Raw genomic sequence first — 15,823 nt, 5'->3', positions numbered from 1 at the left:
AATGTTAAACCACCTGAATTTCTGGGATCAACCAACTCAATCTTGATATATTTTCTCTTATATTGTTCAGTGTAGTGTGGTAACATGTTGTTTAGAAGTTTCACATCAGTGTTCATGTGTAAGTTGGCCTTTGCTTTTCCTTTCTTGGAGTATCTTTACTGAGTTTTGTTATCAAGGTTATGCTTATATCAAAAAGTTTAGGGTTGTGTTCTTTCTTCCATATTCCATAATTGTTTAGTAAAACAGGAATTATTTTTGCATTCAGTGTCTACAGAATTAACTAATAAAGCTGTGTTTTTATGAGAAGATTTTAAATTGGAAATTACTGTGGCTTGACTGATCTTTAAGAGACGACTAGTTGGTTAGTTTTGGTATCAAAGAAGAATAGGCACAGTTAATTATCATTGTTTATAGGATTTTTAAATTTTTCATATGCAGTTATACCATCTTTTTACATCTTCCTTTCAGTATTTGTACTGTACATCTTTTACATCTTCCTTTCAGTATTTGTACTTTTTCCTTGCATTTGGTTGTACTGGCCAGAACCTCCAGACATGAGTGTTAAAGTGGCATTGACTTCCTGATCTCAGCCTGCCTTGTTCTCCATCTGGTGCATTCCAGCACTCATGTGTGACGCCAGCTAGAGTTAACACAGCCTCTACAGATTAAGAACACAGTCCCCCAACAAGACTGCCCTCACTTCAGTTGCCAGCTATAAGTTTTGGGGTCCCCAGGTCACCTGCTTTTCTGACCAACTGGGTACAAATTTGGAGGGTTCCCATGACCCCTTCTAGTTTGCGGGAACAGCTCTCAGAACTTATGGAAGTGCTATACTTACAATAACAGTTTTACTAGAAACGACACACATTGGAACCAGCCAAATGCACAGGTACGTAGGATGAGGTCTGGGGGGTGCTCCAGAGATGGAATCAAAATACATCACCCTTTTTCACCTATCTTTCTGTTCCCCAACCTAACAGCTAACTTAGACTCCAATGTCCACGGTATTTTTTTTTCTTTCTTAGATTTTATTTATTAGAGCAAGCAGGAATGGGTTGAGGAAGGGTCAGAGGGAGAAGCAGACTCCCCACTAGGCAGGGAGCCCGATGCAAGGCTTGATCCTGGGACCCCAAGATCGTGAGCCGAAGACACATGCTCAACTGACTGAGACACCTAGGTGCCCCTCTGCAGTTTTTTTTTTTTTTTTTTAATTTTTATTTATTCATGATAGGCACACAGTGAGAGAGAGAGAGGCAGAGACACAGGCAGAGGGAGAAGCAGGCTCCATGCACCGGGAGCCTGACGTGGGATTTGATCCCGGATCTCCAGGATCGCGCCCTGGGCCAAAGGCAGGCGCCAAACCGCTGCGCCACCCAGGGATCCCTCCTCTGCAGTTTTTACTGGGGATTCATTATGTAGGCGTGATTGATTGACTCATTGGCCATGTAAGTGAACTAAATCTCTAGCCCGCCTCATCCTTCTTGAGGTTGGGCTTACACCATTTGAAAGCCCCAATCCTCAAATTGAATGGTTGAGGGCAGCCCAGGTGGCGTGATCCTGGAGACCCAGGATCGAGTCCCACATCAGGCTCCCTACATGGTGCTTGCTTCTCCCTCTGCCTGTCTGTGCCTCTCTTTCTCTCTCTGTCTCTCATGAATAAATAAGTAAAAATCTTTAAAATAAAGAAAAAATAAATGGTTGATATTTCTGACCGGTGCCCCTCTGGAAGATCAGGAGCCCAATATGAGTTACCTTTTTTTCTGAGAAACATAACTCAGGAGGAGCCCATCATGAATTATAAAAATCCTTTTGTCATTGGGGAAGCAAGGCTTTAACATTTTTTTTTTTTTAAGAATGAGTGTGTGTGTGCATGAGTGTGCGTGGTAGGGGAAGGGGCAGAGGGCGAGGGGGAGAGAGAATCCTAAGCCGGCTCCACACTCAGGAAGGAGCCTGAAGTGTGGCTTGACCTCACAGCCCTCAGAACAAGACCTGAGTCAAAATCAAGAGTCAGAGTCTTAACTGAGCATGTCCAGGTGCCCTAATATGGCTTTAGAAGCTCTGTCCCAGGAACCTGGGACAAAGACCAGACAAATTTTTATACCTTGGGTTGCCGTCAGCTACCTGTACTGTTTAATTACTTAAACATAAGTAAAATTAAAAGGGGAACCCGCTTACTCTGCTGGTGGGAATGTAAGCTGGTGCAGCCACCCTGGAAAACAGTGTGGAGGTTCCTCAGTTAAAAATAGAGCTACCCTATGACTCAGCAATTGCACTACTTGGTATTTACCCCAAAGATACAAACATAGTGATTCGAAGGGGCGCCTGCACCCCAGTGTTCATAGCAGCAATGTCCACAATCACCAAACTGTGAAAGAGCCCAGATGTCCTTCAATAAATAAATGGATAAAGAAGATGTGGTGTGTGTGTGTGTGTGTGTGTGTGTGTGTGTGTGTGTGTGTGTATATACACACACACATATACATGGCGCCAAACTGCTGGGCCATCGGGGCTGCCCTCTCTCTCTCTTTCAAATTTTTTTTAAAAAAAGAAAAACAGACGCCTGGGTAGCTCAGGGGTTGAGCATCTGCCTTCAGCTCAGGGTGTGATCCTGGGGTCCTGGGATTGAGTCCTGCATTGGGCTCCTCGCGGGGAGTCTGGTTCTCCCTCTGCCTATGTCTCTGCCTCTCTCTCTGTGTTTCTTCTAAATAAATAAATAAAATATGTTTTTAAAAGACAATAAGTGTCTAGGGCAGTTAGCTATGCCTCCCCTGTGGCCTTTAATCTAATCACCACCTTGCACCCTTTGATCTTATCTAACTGAACTGTTAGCACCTCCTGAACACTAGCAGTTTTGAGGTCTCATCAGAGTTGTTGGCTGCCAGAATCCCTTTGCACCCCCATTTTTGTGAAAAGCATTGCTAATTTCCTTTTAAAACTCATCACAGTGATACCTGGGTGGCTCAGTGGTTGAGTGTCTGCCTTCGGCTCAGGGCGTGATCCTGGAGTTCCAGGATCGAGTCCCACATCTGGCTCCCTGAATGGAGCCTGCTTGTGTCTCTGCCTCTCTCTCTGTCTCTCATGAATAAATAAGTAAAATCTTAAAAAACAAAACAAAACAAAAAAAACAAGAAAAACAAAAACAAAAACAAAAAAAACTCACCACAGTGTTTACCTCTTGCAAATAGCGCAAGTTGACATTCACTGATGCTCTCCTCATTTTGACCCACGTTACACCTTCCCTTCATTTTTGTCTCAGCTGTTAAAATACCTTGTTTTAGGGGATCCCTGAGTGGCTCAGTGGTTAAGCGCCTGCCTTCAGCCCAGGGCGTGATTCTGGAGTCCTTGGATCAAGTCCCACGTCAGGCTCCCTGCATGGAGCCTGCTTCTCCCTCTGCCTGTGTCTCTGCCTCTCTCTATCTGTCTCTCATGAATAAATGAATAAAATCTTAAAAAAAAATACCTTGTTTTATGAATAGATGTGTATGTGTGCAGCCCTCCACAAGGCTACGTAGCTCATTAGGGTATTGTTTTATTATATTTCTGTTGGACCACTTTCTGGTGCTAAAGTTGAGGTTCAGTAAGTATTTTGTTGGTGGTTCAGAAGATTTAAAATTATGAATTTCAGTTGCCATGTATTATATGGATGGAAGAGTGCAACATGGCATTTTATCCCAGAAATGTTTAGCAAAGGAGAGACAGTAGTTATTCTCCATAACTTGTTTGGTGAGAGTAACGTGCTCAAGCTCCAGTCCTTTTGCACCTTGTGTAGTACTAATTGCTTCAGATTCACCAGGATTGTATTCTTACAGGAAGCATTGTCATTTGAAGATTTATTTGTGGACTTCACGCAGAAGGAATGGCAGCTCCTGGATGCCAGACAGAAGGACTTGTACAAGGATGTAATGTTGGAGAACTATAGCAGCCTCGTTTCACTGGGTAAGAGAGCTCCCAGAGGACCTCATATGGTGCCCAGTACCTTACTGTTTCAGTCGCTGAGAGCCATGCTGCTTCTGAAATTTCCAATGGTGTTGGGCCTAAATTTAGGAGATTAAAAATTCCTTGACTATGATGCCAGGGAGAGCGTCTACACATTGCCTTCCAGTAATGGAGACATATTTACATTGTGCAGCCTCTGAAACTTATCAGAATGGTGGTGGTGGTACCATTAGTGCTCAGCATCTAGTGCTAGGAACTTACTGTATTTCACATACTGTTCATCTGTGGACTTATTTACACAGCAGTTCTGTGGGGCAGGTATGATTATTCTCCCTTTAAGTAACTTTCCCAAGGATTGATAGCAAATACCTGAAAGGGCCAGGCAGACTGGCTCCAGTGCCTCTGAGGTGTATAAAGATTTTGTATTTGGATTATAGAAGTCAAAGTTTCTTAGCCACCAGGGAGACCATTGCCTTTGAGAATTATTTACTCTGTTGATACACAAATGGGTAGATTCACTGTGTCACCTGATGCTAGAACTTGTTTGCCCTTTAGAGGCCCTAAAGCACAAGCAGTTGGAGCCATTTCTTTTGTGATTTCCCCTGAACAGGGTATGAAGTTGTGAAACCTGATGTCATCTTCAGGTTGGAGCAAGGAGAAGAGCCGTGGATAGGAGCTGGAGAACTCTCAAGTTTAGACTGTCCAGGTGGGTGTGCGAACCAGTCAGATGCAGGAGAGCAGAAATTCAGTCTCAGCTGATCAGGGCAGCTGGTCAGGGCTTGACTTCTGTGAGAGCTCTCTTCCAAATCTCTAAACCTTTAGTGGTGATTCGGAACCACTGACAGGAGTTACTCCAATTATGCTTAGATGTGGCTTCTTTGCTTGTAGCTCAAAGCAAAATATTTCCAGCATGACCAGGCCATGAATTGTTTTGACTGTCAAGTGTGGGACTTTGACTTCTTGTCAAGGATTCTGAACGTTTGGTCTTTGTTCTCTGTTCACCTAGGGCAAACATGCTCTGCTTGTATATTCAAGAGCTTTACTTTTCTTTCATTTGGGCATCTGATGCCCAGAGAAGTACCCTGTGGAGCCCACTCTGTTCAGTCTCCTTGCGGCCGGAAAGGAAGTCTTCCCCAATTCCTCCTACACACTCGGTCCTTTTCTTCCCATTGTAAGATTGGGTTCTGCGGTGCTCTTCCTGTAGATTAGACACCACGGAGTACATTGAATGTTCTTTCTTTGTATTCTTATTATTTAAGTTTTTTGCCTTTTGGAAACTATCTTTTTACTTAACTCTTCAAGTCACACTTAAAACTAGGCCCACAATGTCTTATTCCTGAATTTCCCAAATTGCTTGATAGGTCTAGAGTCTAATGTTTTCTAAGTTTTCTTAAATGATACCATGTCTTTCAGTTCCTAAAGCAACCAGCACTCTTCTGATCCACTGTACAGCTCTCCTTATCTGCTATATGATAGGGACTTTGGGTTCCCACGAGATATTTCCTGGGGATGTGGTCCCCACCTGGTAGTGGGAGAGTGCAGTGAGAGGACACTAGTAGTGGTGTGATGGAAGGGTGCTGACCTGTGGTTGTTGCAGGGAGAGGGGCCAGGAAGCTTCTCAACCTCTAACTCCCATTTCTCATGGCCTGAGCCTTGCCCTGGGGGGGGGGGGGGTGGGTGTTAGTTCTCCAGAATGTCTAGAATCCCTGCATATAGACCAGGCGTGCACTTGTGGCTTAAGGATTGTTTGGGGCAGAGACGTGGGTGCCCAGGGTAGACTTGGGGTGGGCCCACAGTCCACCCAAGATGCCGGTCCCTCTGAATGTAGCCTGGGCAGCCTCCTCCTACAGAATCTTCAAGGTCTGAGTCTGTGTGGCTGTCAGCTCTTTACTCTTTTTTCCCCAACTCATGGTCAATTCCATCTAAAGATTCCTCAGTGTTTTCAGATGTAATATTTATTCTTCACTGGATCTGAACATTTGATCGTGCTATGCTTTAACTTATTCCTGACTGTATAAGCTCTATTTTCCCTGCATTCATATTCATGGAATGTTTTTGACTGCTCCAGCTGAGTTTTTCTCACTGTTTTTCTGAAGTCCCATCCCAGACCTGATCACAGTGTATGTAATATTCTTTAGGTGGTTGGTCCCTGAGCTGTGTGCATGCATAAACACAAGGCTTATAGTTTTATTTCCATTTATGTGTTAGACAATATTCATTCAATAAATATCTCTTCATAAGCCCATTGTTTTAATTTAGGTGTTTTTAGCCAGGTTTGCATTAGATTACCTGGGTATTGTTTTTCCAATGACAATCATTATGGATCAATTACCAGTAAAATTGATGCAGTAGAGTCATGAACATGTAGTTTTAAAATTGAGTATTCTAGGACTGGAGTTTGTAGTTTGAGAAACCTCTTATGATTTTTATGTGCCCCTCATTTGTTGATAGCATCCACGATTAAAAATAAAAACCTCAAATATACCTTACAGAAGTGTAGAACTTAGTGAAGACATTTGCGTCCAGTTTTGGTGTGGTGTTTTGTTTTTTTTTTTTTTTTCCTGGTAATTCAACATCTAAATGTTGAACGTTTATGTTTCACTACAATGCAGTGTAGTTAGTTGTCAGAGTTAACTAAATAAGCCCTGTGTGTCAGGGTCCTCAAGACCACCACCATGTTCAGAGAGTCACGAGGAGGACTCAAGGTATCATTGTCCATATTGCTGAGATTTATTAGGGATGTAATGAGAGCTTCATCACCATGGGAAGGGTAGGAGCATAGTCTGGAGGACTCCCGAGTATGGGTTTCCTGCACTGCTCCCTGCAACAAAAAGAAAATACAGTAATATGTGTAGTGTTTCTGCCTAGGGAAGCTCAAAGACCCAGCATCCAGGGTTTTACTGGAAGCTGCTTGTGGACATCTTAATGCCTGACACACCACCAGCATTGCAGACTCCTAGGAGAGCAGGTGCTCAGCAAAGAACAATTGTTTGCACACAGTCCAGGCACAGGGAGCCCCTTTTATAAGCTGGGGAGAAGCGGGAACACTCCCCAAAATGGCAGCCAAGGACTACCTTGCAAGTAATCATGTGTTTGCATAGTGGTGCCATGCCTGCTAGAGCAGTTCATAGAAGGTTGAATAGATGGTGATATGTATATTTTCAGGTATCATGCTCAGTGGCATGGGTTCAATAGTGAACATTAGAGATCTATTACCTGCCTACACTGTACTTAATTTCTCATGGGAGGATCAAAGTAATCAAGTTGGCAAATAACCAGGGTAAAACCCAGACCCTGAAATTTCCATTATAGAAATAAGTTAGGTAGATGAAAATGTAGTGGAGAGTTTGTGGCACTGTGTAGGCTGCCATAACAAAATCTCATAGATGGGTAAACAACAGAAAGCTTTAAAAACAAAACAAAGAAAAAAACAATAGAAAGCTTTGCCATACTTCTGGAGCCTGGAGGGTCCAAGGGCAAGGAGCTTGTGTGATTAGGTCCTGGTGAACATAGTCTTGCTGGTGTGTAGATAGCCTTGTAGCCGTGCAGTTTTGCCCTCACGTGGCCTTTCTTCATTTGTGCGTGGAGTTGGGGGGTGAGGCCTGCTCTGGTGTTTCTGATAGGGACGCTAATCCTTTTGGATCAGGGCCCCACCCATAAGATCTCATTTAACCTTAATTCCTTTGTGATCCCATTTCCAAATATATCCACATAGAAGGGTAGGGAGGGCTTCAACATACAGGTTTGGGGAAGTGGGGTGCACAAGTTCTCAGTCCACAGCAGGGTTCTAGACATGAAGACCAAACTGAGTGAGCTATGTGAACTGGGGGAAAATGTACCCTAAAGGACTGACAAATATGAATATATTAGGTCAGGAAGAAGTTTAGGGACTACAGGAAAGCAGAAAGTAAGCCTTTGTGTTTGGGTGTCTGTGTGCTGGGCAGTGTGTGGGATCTAGGTCATACATTGACTTATAAGCAGCAGGAAGGCAGTTAGATTGACTCCGGTAATTTTAAATAAAGTTCACTGCTTAAAAAAAAATTTTTTTTTAAAGATTTATTTATTTGAGAGAGAGTTGGGGGAAAGGCCGAGGGAAACAGGGAGACTCCCTCTGAGTCAGAAGCCCCACATGGGACTCAAACCCATGACCCTGAGATCATGCCCTGAGCCAAAACCAAGAGTCTGATGTTCAAAACTGACTGCACCACCCAGGTGCCCCCTGATTTACATTTATAAAAGTTTAACCTATCCACAGAATGGAAAATGTTACGGGAAACAGGGAAATCAGTTGGAAAGATATTTCACTGAGATAAAAAGATAGATTAATGTACAGCAGAGAAGAGTGGTGGGGAGAGTTGAGGTATCTGGGATATCCCACAAATAACCAAAACTAAAGCAGTCCCATTTTCCTAGTGGGAAAAAAGTAAAAATTTCCAAACGTGTCCTTAGTCTAACAATATCACATTTAAAGTAATGTAAAGTTGTAAGTTTATTAATACTACATTTTCTGCTCTCACATCTGTTTATGTAACACTTTATTCAGACTCCTAACCTATATCTCAAAGTTAATATTTCTGTAGTAGACCCTGACTTTAACCTGCAGACCTCTTTTTCCCTCATACTATGAGGGTATTTTCCATGATAGGTTTCCATCATGAAAAATGATGTGCTCCATGACATGCCTTTCTTGGTTATGATGTTGAAAATGCAGTGGGAGTTTCAAACTTCCAGAAAACTTAAAAATGGGGAAAAGTTCACAAATGATTTCTCATTCTTCAAGCTTGTAATGGCTTTAGTAGTTCTTCTGTCAAACCTGTTGATTTTCTATGTCTTCTTCTCCATTAGAATGTAAGCTTCATTGGGGTTTCCTGGCTCCTGTCCCCATGGTCACCCAGAGCACAGTATATCCTTATTAGGCATGAATGAAATCAGCTCCTCAGAATATCGGATCAGTACTTCTTCCACCCTCCTTTCTTTGTTCCTCCTTGCTCTTGATGTATTTTTTACATTTTCTTTTCATTTTATTAGCTTTTATTTGACAGGAACCAGAGGTGACTTAATATACTGCCTGTATCTTATTCCTGTTTATAGCATTTTCTTTTTTTTCCTCCCCATACCTAGAGGATAGATCTCATACTTGGGACTGAGATACAGGCTTCCAAAGCATTCATCCCCTCAAACAGCATTGCTCATTTTTTATTCAGTAAACATAACCATAGAAGGGGCGTCTGGGTGGCTCAGTCAGTTGAGCATCCACCTCTTGGTTTTGGCTCAGGTTGTGATCTCAGTGTCATGGGACTGAGCCCTGTGTTGGGTTCCACACTCTTTGGGGAGTCTGCTCAAGATTCTCTTTTATCCTTCTCCCCCTTCTCTCATCGTGCATGTTCTTGCACACTCTCGAAAATAAATAAATCTTTAAAAACACAACTATAGAAGCATTCACAGGGTTTTTTTTCTTTATAGAACAAGTCTTGCAAGTAAATGGTCACATGACATGGCACCAAGATAACCAGGAGAAGCTTAGAAATATGAAACAAGATGATGAATGTGATGCATTTGGAAAAAAATTCAATCTGAGCATGAACTTGATTCCTTTAAGGAAATCAAACAGTGAAGATGATGTAGATGCATTACTTTTAAAACGTCACTTAGATTTACTTATTCCAAAAGCAGATTATGGAAAAACAGAACCAGATGGCTTAAGTGTATTTGATAAATTGTTTCTGCATACCAAGCCTGAGGAAACTGATACTTGGTTAAAATATTATGAATATGATAAATATAAAATTAACTCTAAGAAGTCACAGATTATCATATATCACAGAACTCGTTTAGGGGAGAAACTCTATGAATGCAGTGAATGTAGGAAACGCTTCACTAAGAAATCCAGTCTCATTAAACATCAGAGCAGACATATAAGAGAGATAGCCTATGGCTGTGGGAAGTGTGGCAAAACCTTTCCCCAGAAGTCACAGTTTATTACACATCACAGAACTCATACAGGAGAGAAACCTTATGATTGTGGCCAGTGTGGGAAAGCCTTCTCCCAGAAGTCACAGCTCACATCACATCAGAGAACACACACAGGAGAGAAACCATATGAATGTGGTGAATGTGGGAAAGCCTTCTCCCGGAAGTCACATCTCATATCACATTGGAGGACACACACAGGTGAAAAACCCTATGGGTGCAATGAATGTGGAAGGGCCTTTAGTGAGAAGTCAAATCTTATTAATCATCAGAGAATTCATACAGGAGAGAAACCTTTTGAATGTAGAGAGTGTGGGAAAGCCTTCAGCAGGAAGTCGCAACTTGTTACTCACCATAGGACTCATACAGGGACAAAACCCTATGGATGTAGTGATTGTAGAAAAGCCTTCTTTGAGAAGTCCGAGCTCATTAGACATCAGACCATTCATACTGGAGAGAAGCCTTATGAATGCAGTGAATGTGGCAAAGCCTTCAGAGAGCGGTCGAGTCTCATCAACCACCAGAGAACTCACACGGGAGAGAAGCCTCATGTGTGCATTCAGTGTGGGAAAGCCTTCTCCCAGAAGTCACATCTCATATCCCATCAGATGACTCACACAGGAGAGAAACCCTTTGTATGCAGTAAATGTGGGAAAGCCTTCAGCAGGAAATCTCAGCTTGTTAGACATCAGAGGACTCACACAGGAGAAAAACCCTATGAATGCAGTGAGTGTGGGAAAGCTTTTAGTGAAAAATTAAGCCTTACTAATCATCAGAGAATTCATACAGGAGAAAAGCCCTATGTCTGCAGTGAATGTGGGAAGGCGTTTTGTCAGAAGTCACATCTCATATCACACCAGAGGACTCACACAGGAGAGAAACCCTATGAATGCACAGAGTGTGGGAAAGCCTTTGGTGAGAAGTCAAGTCTTGCAACTCACCAGAGAACTCATACGGGAGAAAAACCATACGGGTGCAGGGATTGTGAAAAAGCCTTCTCCCAGAAGTCACAACTGAACACTCACCAGAGAATCCACACAGGAGAGAAACCCTATGAATGCAGTCTTTGTAGGAAAGCTTTCTTTGAGAAATCAGAATTAATTAGACATCAAAGAACTCACACAGGAGAAAAACCATATGAATGCAGCGAGTGTGGGAAAGCTTTCAGGGAGAAGTCAAGCCTCATCAATCATCAGAGAACACACACAGGAGAGAAACCCTTTGAATGCAGCGTGTGTGGCAAAACCTTTTCTCGGAAATCACACCTAATACCACATCAGAGGACACACACTGGAGAGAAGCCCTACGGCTGCAGCGAATGTAGGAAAGCCTTCTCTCAGAAGTCACAGCTTGTTAATCACCAGAGAATTCACACAGGAGAGAAGCCTTACCAGTGCCATGAATGTGGGAAAGCCTTCTCCCAAAAGTCACAGCTCATTAATCACCAGAGAACTCATACAGTGAAGAATTCCTAGGAATGGAGTTCATACCAAGTCTTTGACAGAGATCTCACCTCTTCGTACTTCAGAAAACACAGTTATGGTAAATCTTTCAAATAAATAATTGCATCACATTATGTGTCTGTCTGGTAATCATTAGGATAGGAACTCTGAGGTTATGTAAGGAAAGCCTTCAGCAGATTAACTTCTTCGTATAAGAACCCTGAGAGTAGAATGAGCCTGTGAGATGCAGTGGATTTCAGAAAACTGTCAGACATACAGCAGGAAATTAATAGCAATGAGGAATACTGTGAATGTCAGAAAGCTTTGCAAAGGTCACATCTCCTTAGCTGTTGGAAATATCCCCACTGGGGTAAACACTAGTCCAGTAAGTGAAGAAAAACCCCATGAATGCAGCAAGTGATGTAATATTTTTATCAAGAAATCACAGCTGTTGTGCATTCAGAACATACTCTCAGAAATGAAGCTCAGTTAAAATACTAAGTATGGGACAATCTTCAGCAGGTAATCCAACCACATTGTATTTTGGGGAAATTCATATTGTGGGCAAAACTACTAATTTAAATGCCTTGGAAATATGCCCCTAGAAGTAAAGCTATCAAGGGAACCTGTACTTTTTTATTAATAGACATGGTTATCAAAAATTCCCAATTCTGGGGCAGCCTGGGTGTCTCAGCAATTTAGCGCCGCCTTCATCCCAGGGCCTGATTCTGGGTACCCGGTATTGAGTCCTACATCTGGCTTCCAGCATGGAGCCTGCTTCTCCCTCTGTGTCTCTGCCTCTCTCTGTGTGTCTCTCATGAATAAATAAATAAAATCTTAAAAAAAAAATCCCAATTCTGATGGTTGATATGCTCACTCTGAAGAATGAAGCTTTTAAAATATGTGAATAGGGATACCTGGGTGGCTCAGTGGTTGAGCGACTGTCTTCGGCTCAAGGCATGATCCCAGAGACCCAGGATCCCAGTCCCACATCAGGCTCCCCTCAAGGAGCCTGGTTCTCCCTCTGCCTATGTCTCTGCCTCTCTCTGTGTGTCTCATGAATAAACAAATAAAATCTTTAATAAGAATATGTGAATAAATTGACTCTTTGAAACATCTAAATAAGACATTTCTCAGTGGTATTAATGACTTATTTTCCTGTGTCTCACAGGGTGTCTCATATTTTGGAATCATGCTAATGTGATTGTGAGCATGAAATGCACATTCCTGGTAGTGCCTCTGATGTCAGGACACATACATGCTGCTGGTTTTTCTGTTTCAATGATACAATGAAAATGGTAGCTGATATAACACATCTTACTGCTAAATATCCAGCTTAAGTGATAACACATCTTTTTTCCTTATGGCCTATTGGCATATAAAAGGGATCTGTTGTTGTTGCCCTTTCTCTTCAGTTACGAAAGCCAACATTATATGAAGTGTGCAATCTGAGAGTCTGAAACAATTATATAAAATCTTTTTAATAAGTATTAAAAGGTAGGAGCCACAGCCTAGCTATAGTGACTCATGAGTGATCAAAAGAAAGCAGGTGTATGAACTATCACTCAACATTTAGGCTAGACGGCAGTAGTGCTGTGTAGTCTTACTCCCACTCAGCTTGGCACCTTCGTGCGTCAAATAGACATACTTCAAGTGCTGTGTCCCCACGTATAGCTTGTATGTTACTTCCCTCTGATGTATCACGATGCTGTGTGCCAATATGTTTTTTGTGTTTCTTAAAATCTCTTGAAAAAAAGCTAGATGGAAAAACCATCTAGGTTAAATTTAGGAGTTAGCATTAACTAATGTAACTAATGTAAAATACGGATTTTTGTGGTGGAAAATATATTTTTGGTGTGTTCAAAGAAGCCTGTCTTGCCTTCCTGTGACTTGCTGTAATTACTGGATAGGTATTAGGAAATAGGATTTTCATTGTTGCATCATTTGAAATATCTGTGTTCCACCATGTGTCATTAGTTGCATCCTCTACATGGAGACTCCCACTGTGAACCTTTCATGATAAGTAGGGTTCGCTTTGGCAGTGCATGAACCACCCCTTAGGTAGAACTTTGCAGTGATTTCTACAATGTTGCCTGATAAAGTCAACAGTGTTCTTTGTATGATGGTGAAATTCAGAAAAGTCCAATCCTGATCTTGTTACCAGACTTGGAAAAATCAAAGACTTCTCTCTTGCTTTATCAGTATGGTGTATTGTGCTTTTGATTCTAGCAGTGTCTTTTTCCTTTAGTTACCAATTTTAGCATCATTATTGAATATTTGGGACGTAGTAGTTTTCTAAACCACTGCACCGGATTAAAAGTATCTAGGTCCCCAAATTTGTATTCATACTCAAATGTAAGGACTTCCTACCTTTCTCCCTAAACCTAAAGTATTTTTAGCAAATTCATTTGTAATAGAATAGTTACAGGGTGATGTCTTAACTTTGTAGATTTTCCCATTTTTAAATTTTCATTTATCATGATTCTCTTTCCCCTTCCCAGAGTTTGATTCATTAGTTTTTGGATTGAGCTTTGAGTCTGTTGTCTAAACATGATCTAATTTTGCTCACCTCAATCCTAGGTTATTTCATTTACTGTTAAGCAGTTAAACCCAGTACTTGTCTCACTAAAGATTAGAATGTCAGCACTACCCCACTGGTTGAACACCCAAGAGCAGGGTTTTCCCCCCTCCCCCCAAAGAGCCAGTTATCAGACGGGGAGGGCTGATGTTGACAGTAGCCTTATGCGGAGGCTCAGGCATGTTGTGTAGAACTCGCACGAGAGGGCTTTGATTCTGAAATTAGGTATTTTTAGTGTCTTTTAAATTACCTCGGTAAATCACAAAAACCTGTGTCTCCTCGTTTTCCCTCATTGGTTCCCACCACAAATCCCACACCAAGAAGAAAACTGGTTTTAAGTTGAAGGATTTATGTGCAGCCTCCTGGAGCACTGGAGGTTGTGTTGATTGGATGTATAAGTAGACCAGGTGGAAGGCATGTCCCCTCTCTCCTCTCCACCTGGTTCCCCCACTGGCCTGGAAACAGTGCTGTAGAGGACACTTCCTATTGTATTCCTTTTACTAAGTAAAGTCTGAATTTTGGGACCTGTCCCAGGAGTGCCTTCTGTTCAGTGTTTCTTTGTGGGATTTGGTAATCAGATACAGTTACCTCTATGGATCCATATGTCCCGGATATTCTGATTTCAAGATCATGTCCTGTAGAGCCTGAGGTGAAATAAACGCAAAGAGTATCCAGTTTATCCAGCAACGCCCTTACCCAACAGCAGAATACAGATCAGCGAGCATTTGGAATCTGCACCTGAGGCGTCTCTCATTTGGTCACTTACCCCAGCAATATATGATCAGGTTGTCAATTTTGCTCAGCTCCTTAGTCTACAAATACTGAACCAACAAGCTGCTGGATGTTCAGCACCTAGTCTGGCCAAAGTGCCGATGAGCTCACCCCACTGTGACTGTCTTCAGATTCCATGCTTAGGAGTTGCTTTGAGATGCAATCCTGACTTCGCACTCCTCTGCTGAAATTCCATGGGGCTAATTGCGGACTTGAAGTGTACCGCCCACATGGTCAATGTGGACCTCTGTACCAACCCAGCCTGTCCATCACTTCTGAATAGCATTTTTCTGGCACATGGCTTTTTTGGCCTCCTTGAACTATCTGCAGTTCCTTGAGGTTTCCACAGTCCTGCACTTTTTGCATCTTCTGTCACTGAAGTGTCTGTGTTCCTTGTTAATGCCTGTCCACACTTTATGAACCTGCACACGTGTCTGTCACTGTGATAATATAACCGTCACTTTCTTTTCCATTAGAAAGCTTCTGGAAAGCTGGGACTGCCCTTCATTGTATAGTTTGAGAGACTGAAGCTGTAACATATACACATGGTAACTCTCCGTGGTTTCCCCAACCATGTGGGGGTGCAGTTAGAGGCCAGAACAAAGCCATGGAAGCTCGTGCTCCAGGATCTGGTTCTTCTGGTCCTGATGTCCGGGGTCACCTCTGCCCTCTACCCTTTTCATGCCTTGATTGTTGCATTTTTGTATGAGCTATCCTGAACATCCTTGTAATAAATTCTCATGTTTGCTTCGGCTGGTTCACATTGTGTTTTTTACTTACAACCCAAATATTCCAACACAGGAGGTCAGACTGTGTCCTGATTTGGATTCTCTGGAAGTGGATGCTGAGATGAAGTTTGGAATGCAAGATGTTTATTGAGGATCAACAGCTGTGATGTGATGGCAGGATAAATAGCAAAGGGCAGATCAGAGGAAGAAGTCAGGCTGCACAGAGACTGTTGAGACCCTGGCCACACCAGTAGGGAGCTCAAGCATGTGCTGCTCAGGAGTATCTCGTATTGGGCCAATATGATCAGATCTCCACAGCTCTGAGGTGCTCTGTCACTAGAGACCTGCTGCCCTATGAAGAGGATCATCCCAGGTCAAGCAGTTCTTTTAGTGAGGCC

The 15,823-nt window shown here is 42.4% G+C and overlaps 1 protein-coding gene across 15 annotated transcripts in view; it reads left to right on the top strand.

Moving 5' to 3' along the window:
* The window catches only part of LOC140619103 (uncharacterized), a 65,074-nt gene extending 49,624 nt beyond the window's left edge, over positions 1-15,450 (top strand). For all 15 annotated transcript variants that reach the window (XM_072801962.1, XM_072801960.1, XM_072801961.1 and 12 more), the window contains 3 exons: positions 3,810-3,936; positions 4,547-4,642; positions 9,400-15,450. In XM_072801962.1, coding sequence (XP_072658063.1) covers positions 3,810-3,936; positions 4,547-4,642; positions 9,400-11,381 — 2,205 coding nt within the window. In that variant the 3' untranslated portion in view covers positions 11,382-15,450. The remainder of the gene's footprint in view (positions 1-3,809; positions 3,937-4,546; positions 4,643-9,399) is intronic.
* The last annotated feature ends 373 nt before the right edge of the window (positions 15,451-15,823 follow it).

The sequence above is a fragment of the Canis lupus genome, chromosome 27 (genome assembly GCF_048164855.1).
Source record: "Canis lupus baileyi chromosome 27, mCanLup2.hap1, whole genome shotgun sequence".
Classification (NCBI taxonomy): Eukaryota; Metazoa; Chordata; class Mammalia; order Carnivora; family Canidae; genus Canis; species Canis lupus.
Note: the sequence above shows the minus strand (reverse complement) of the source record. Positions and strands in the feature narration are given on the sequence as shown.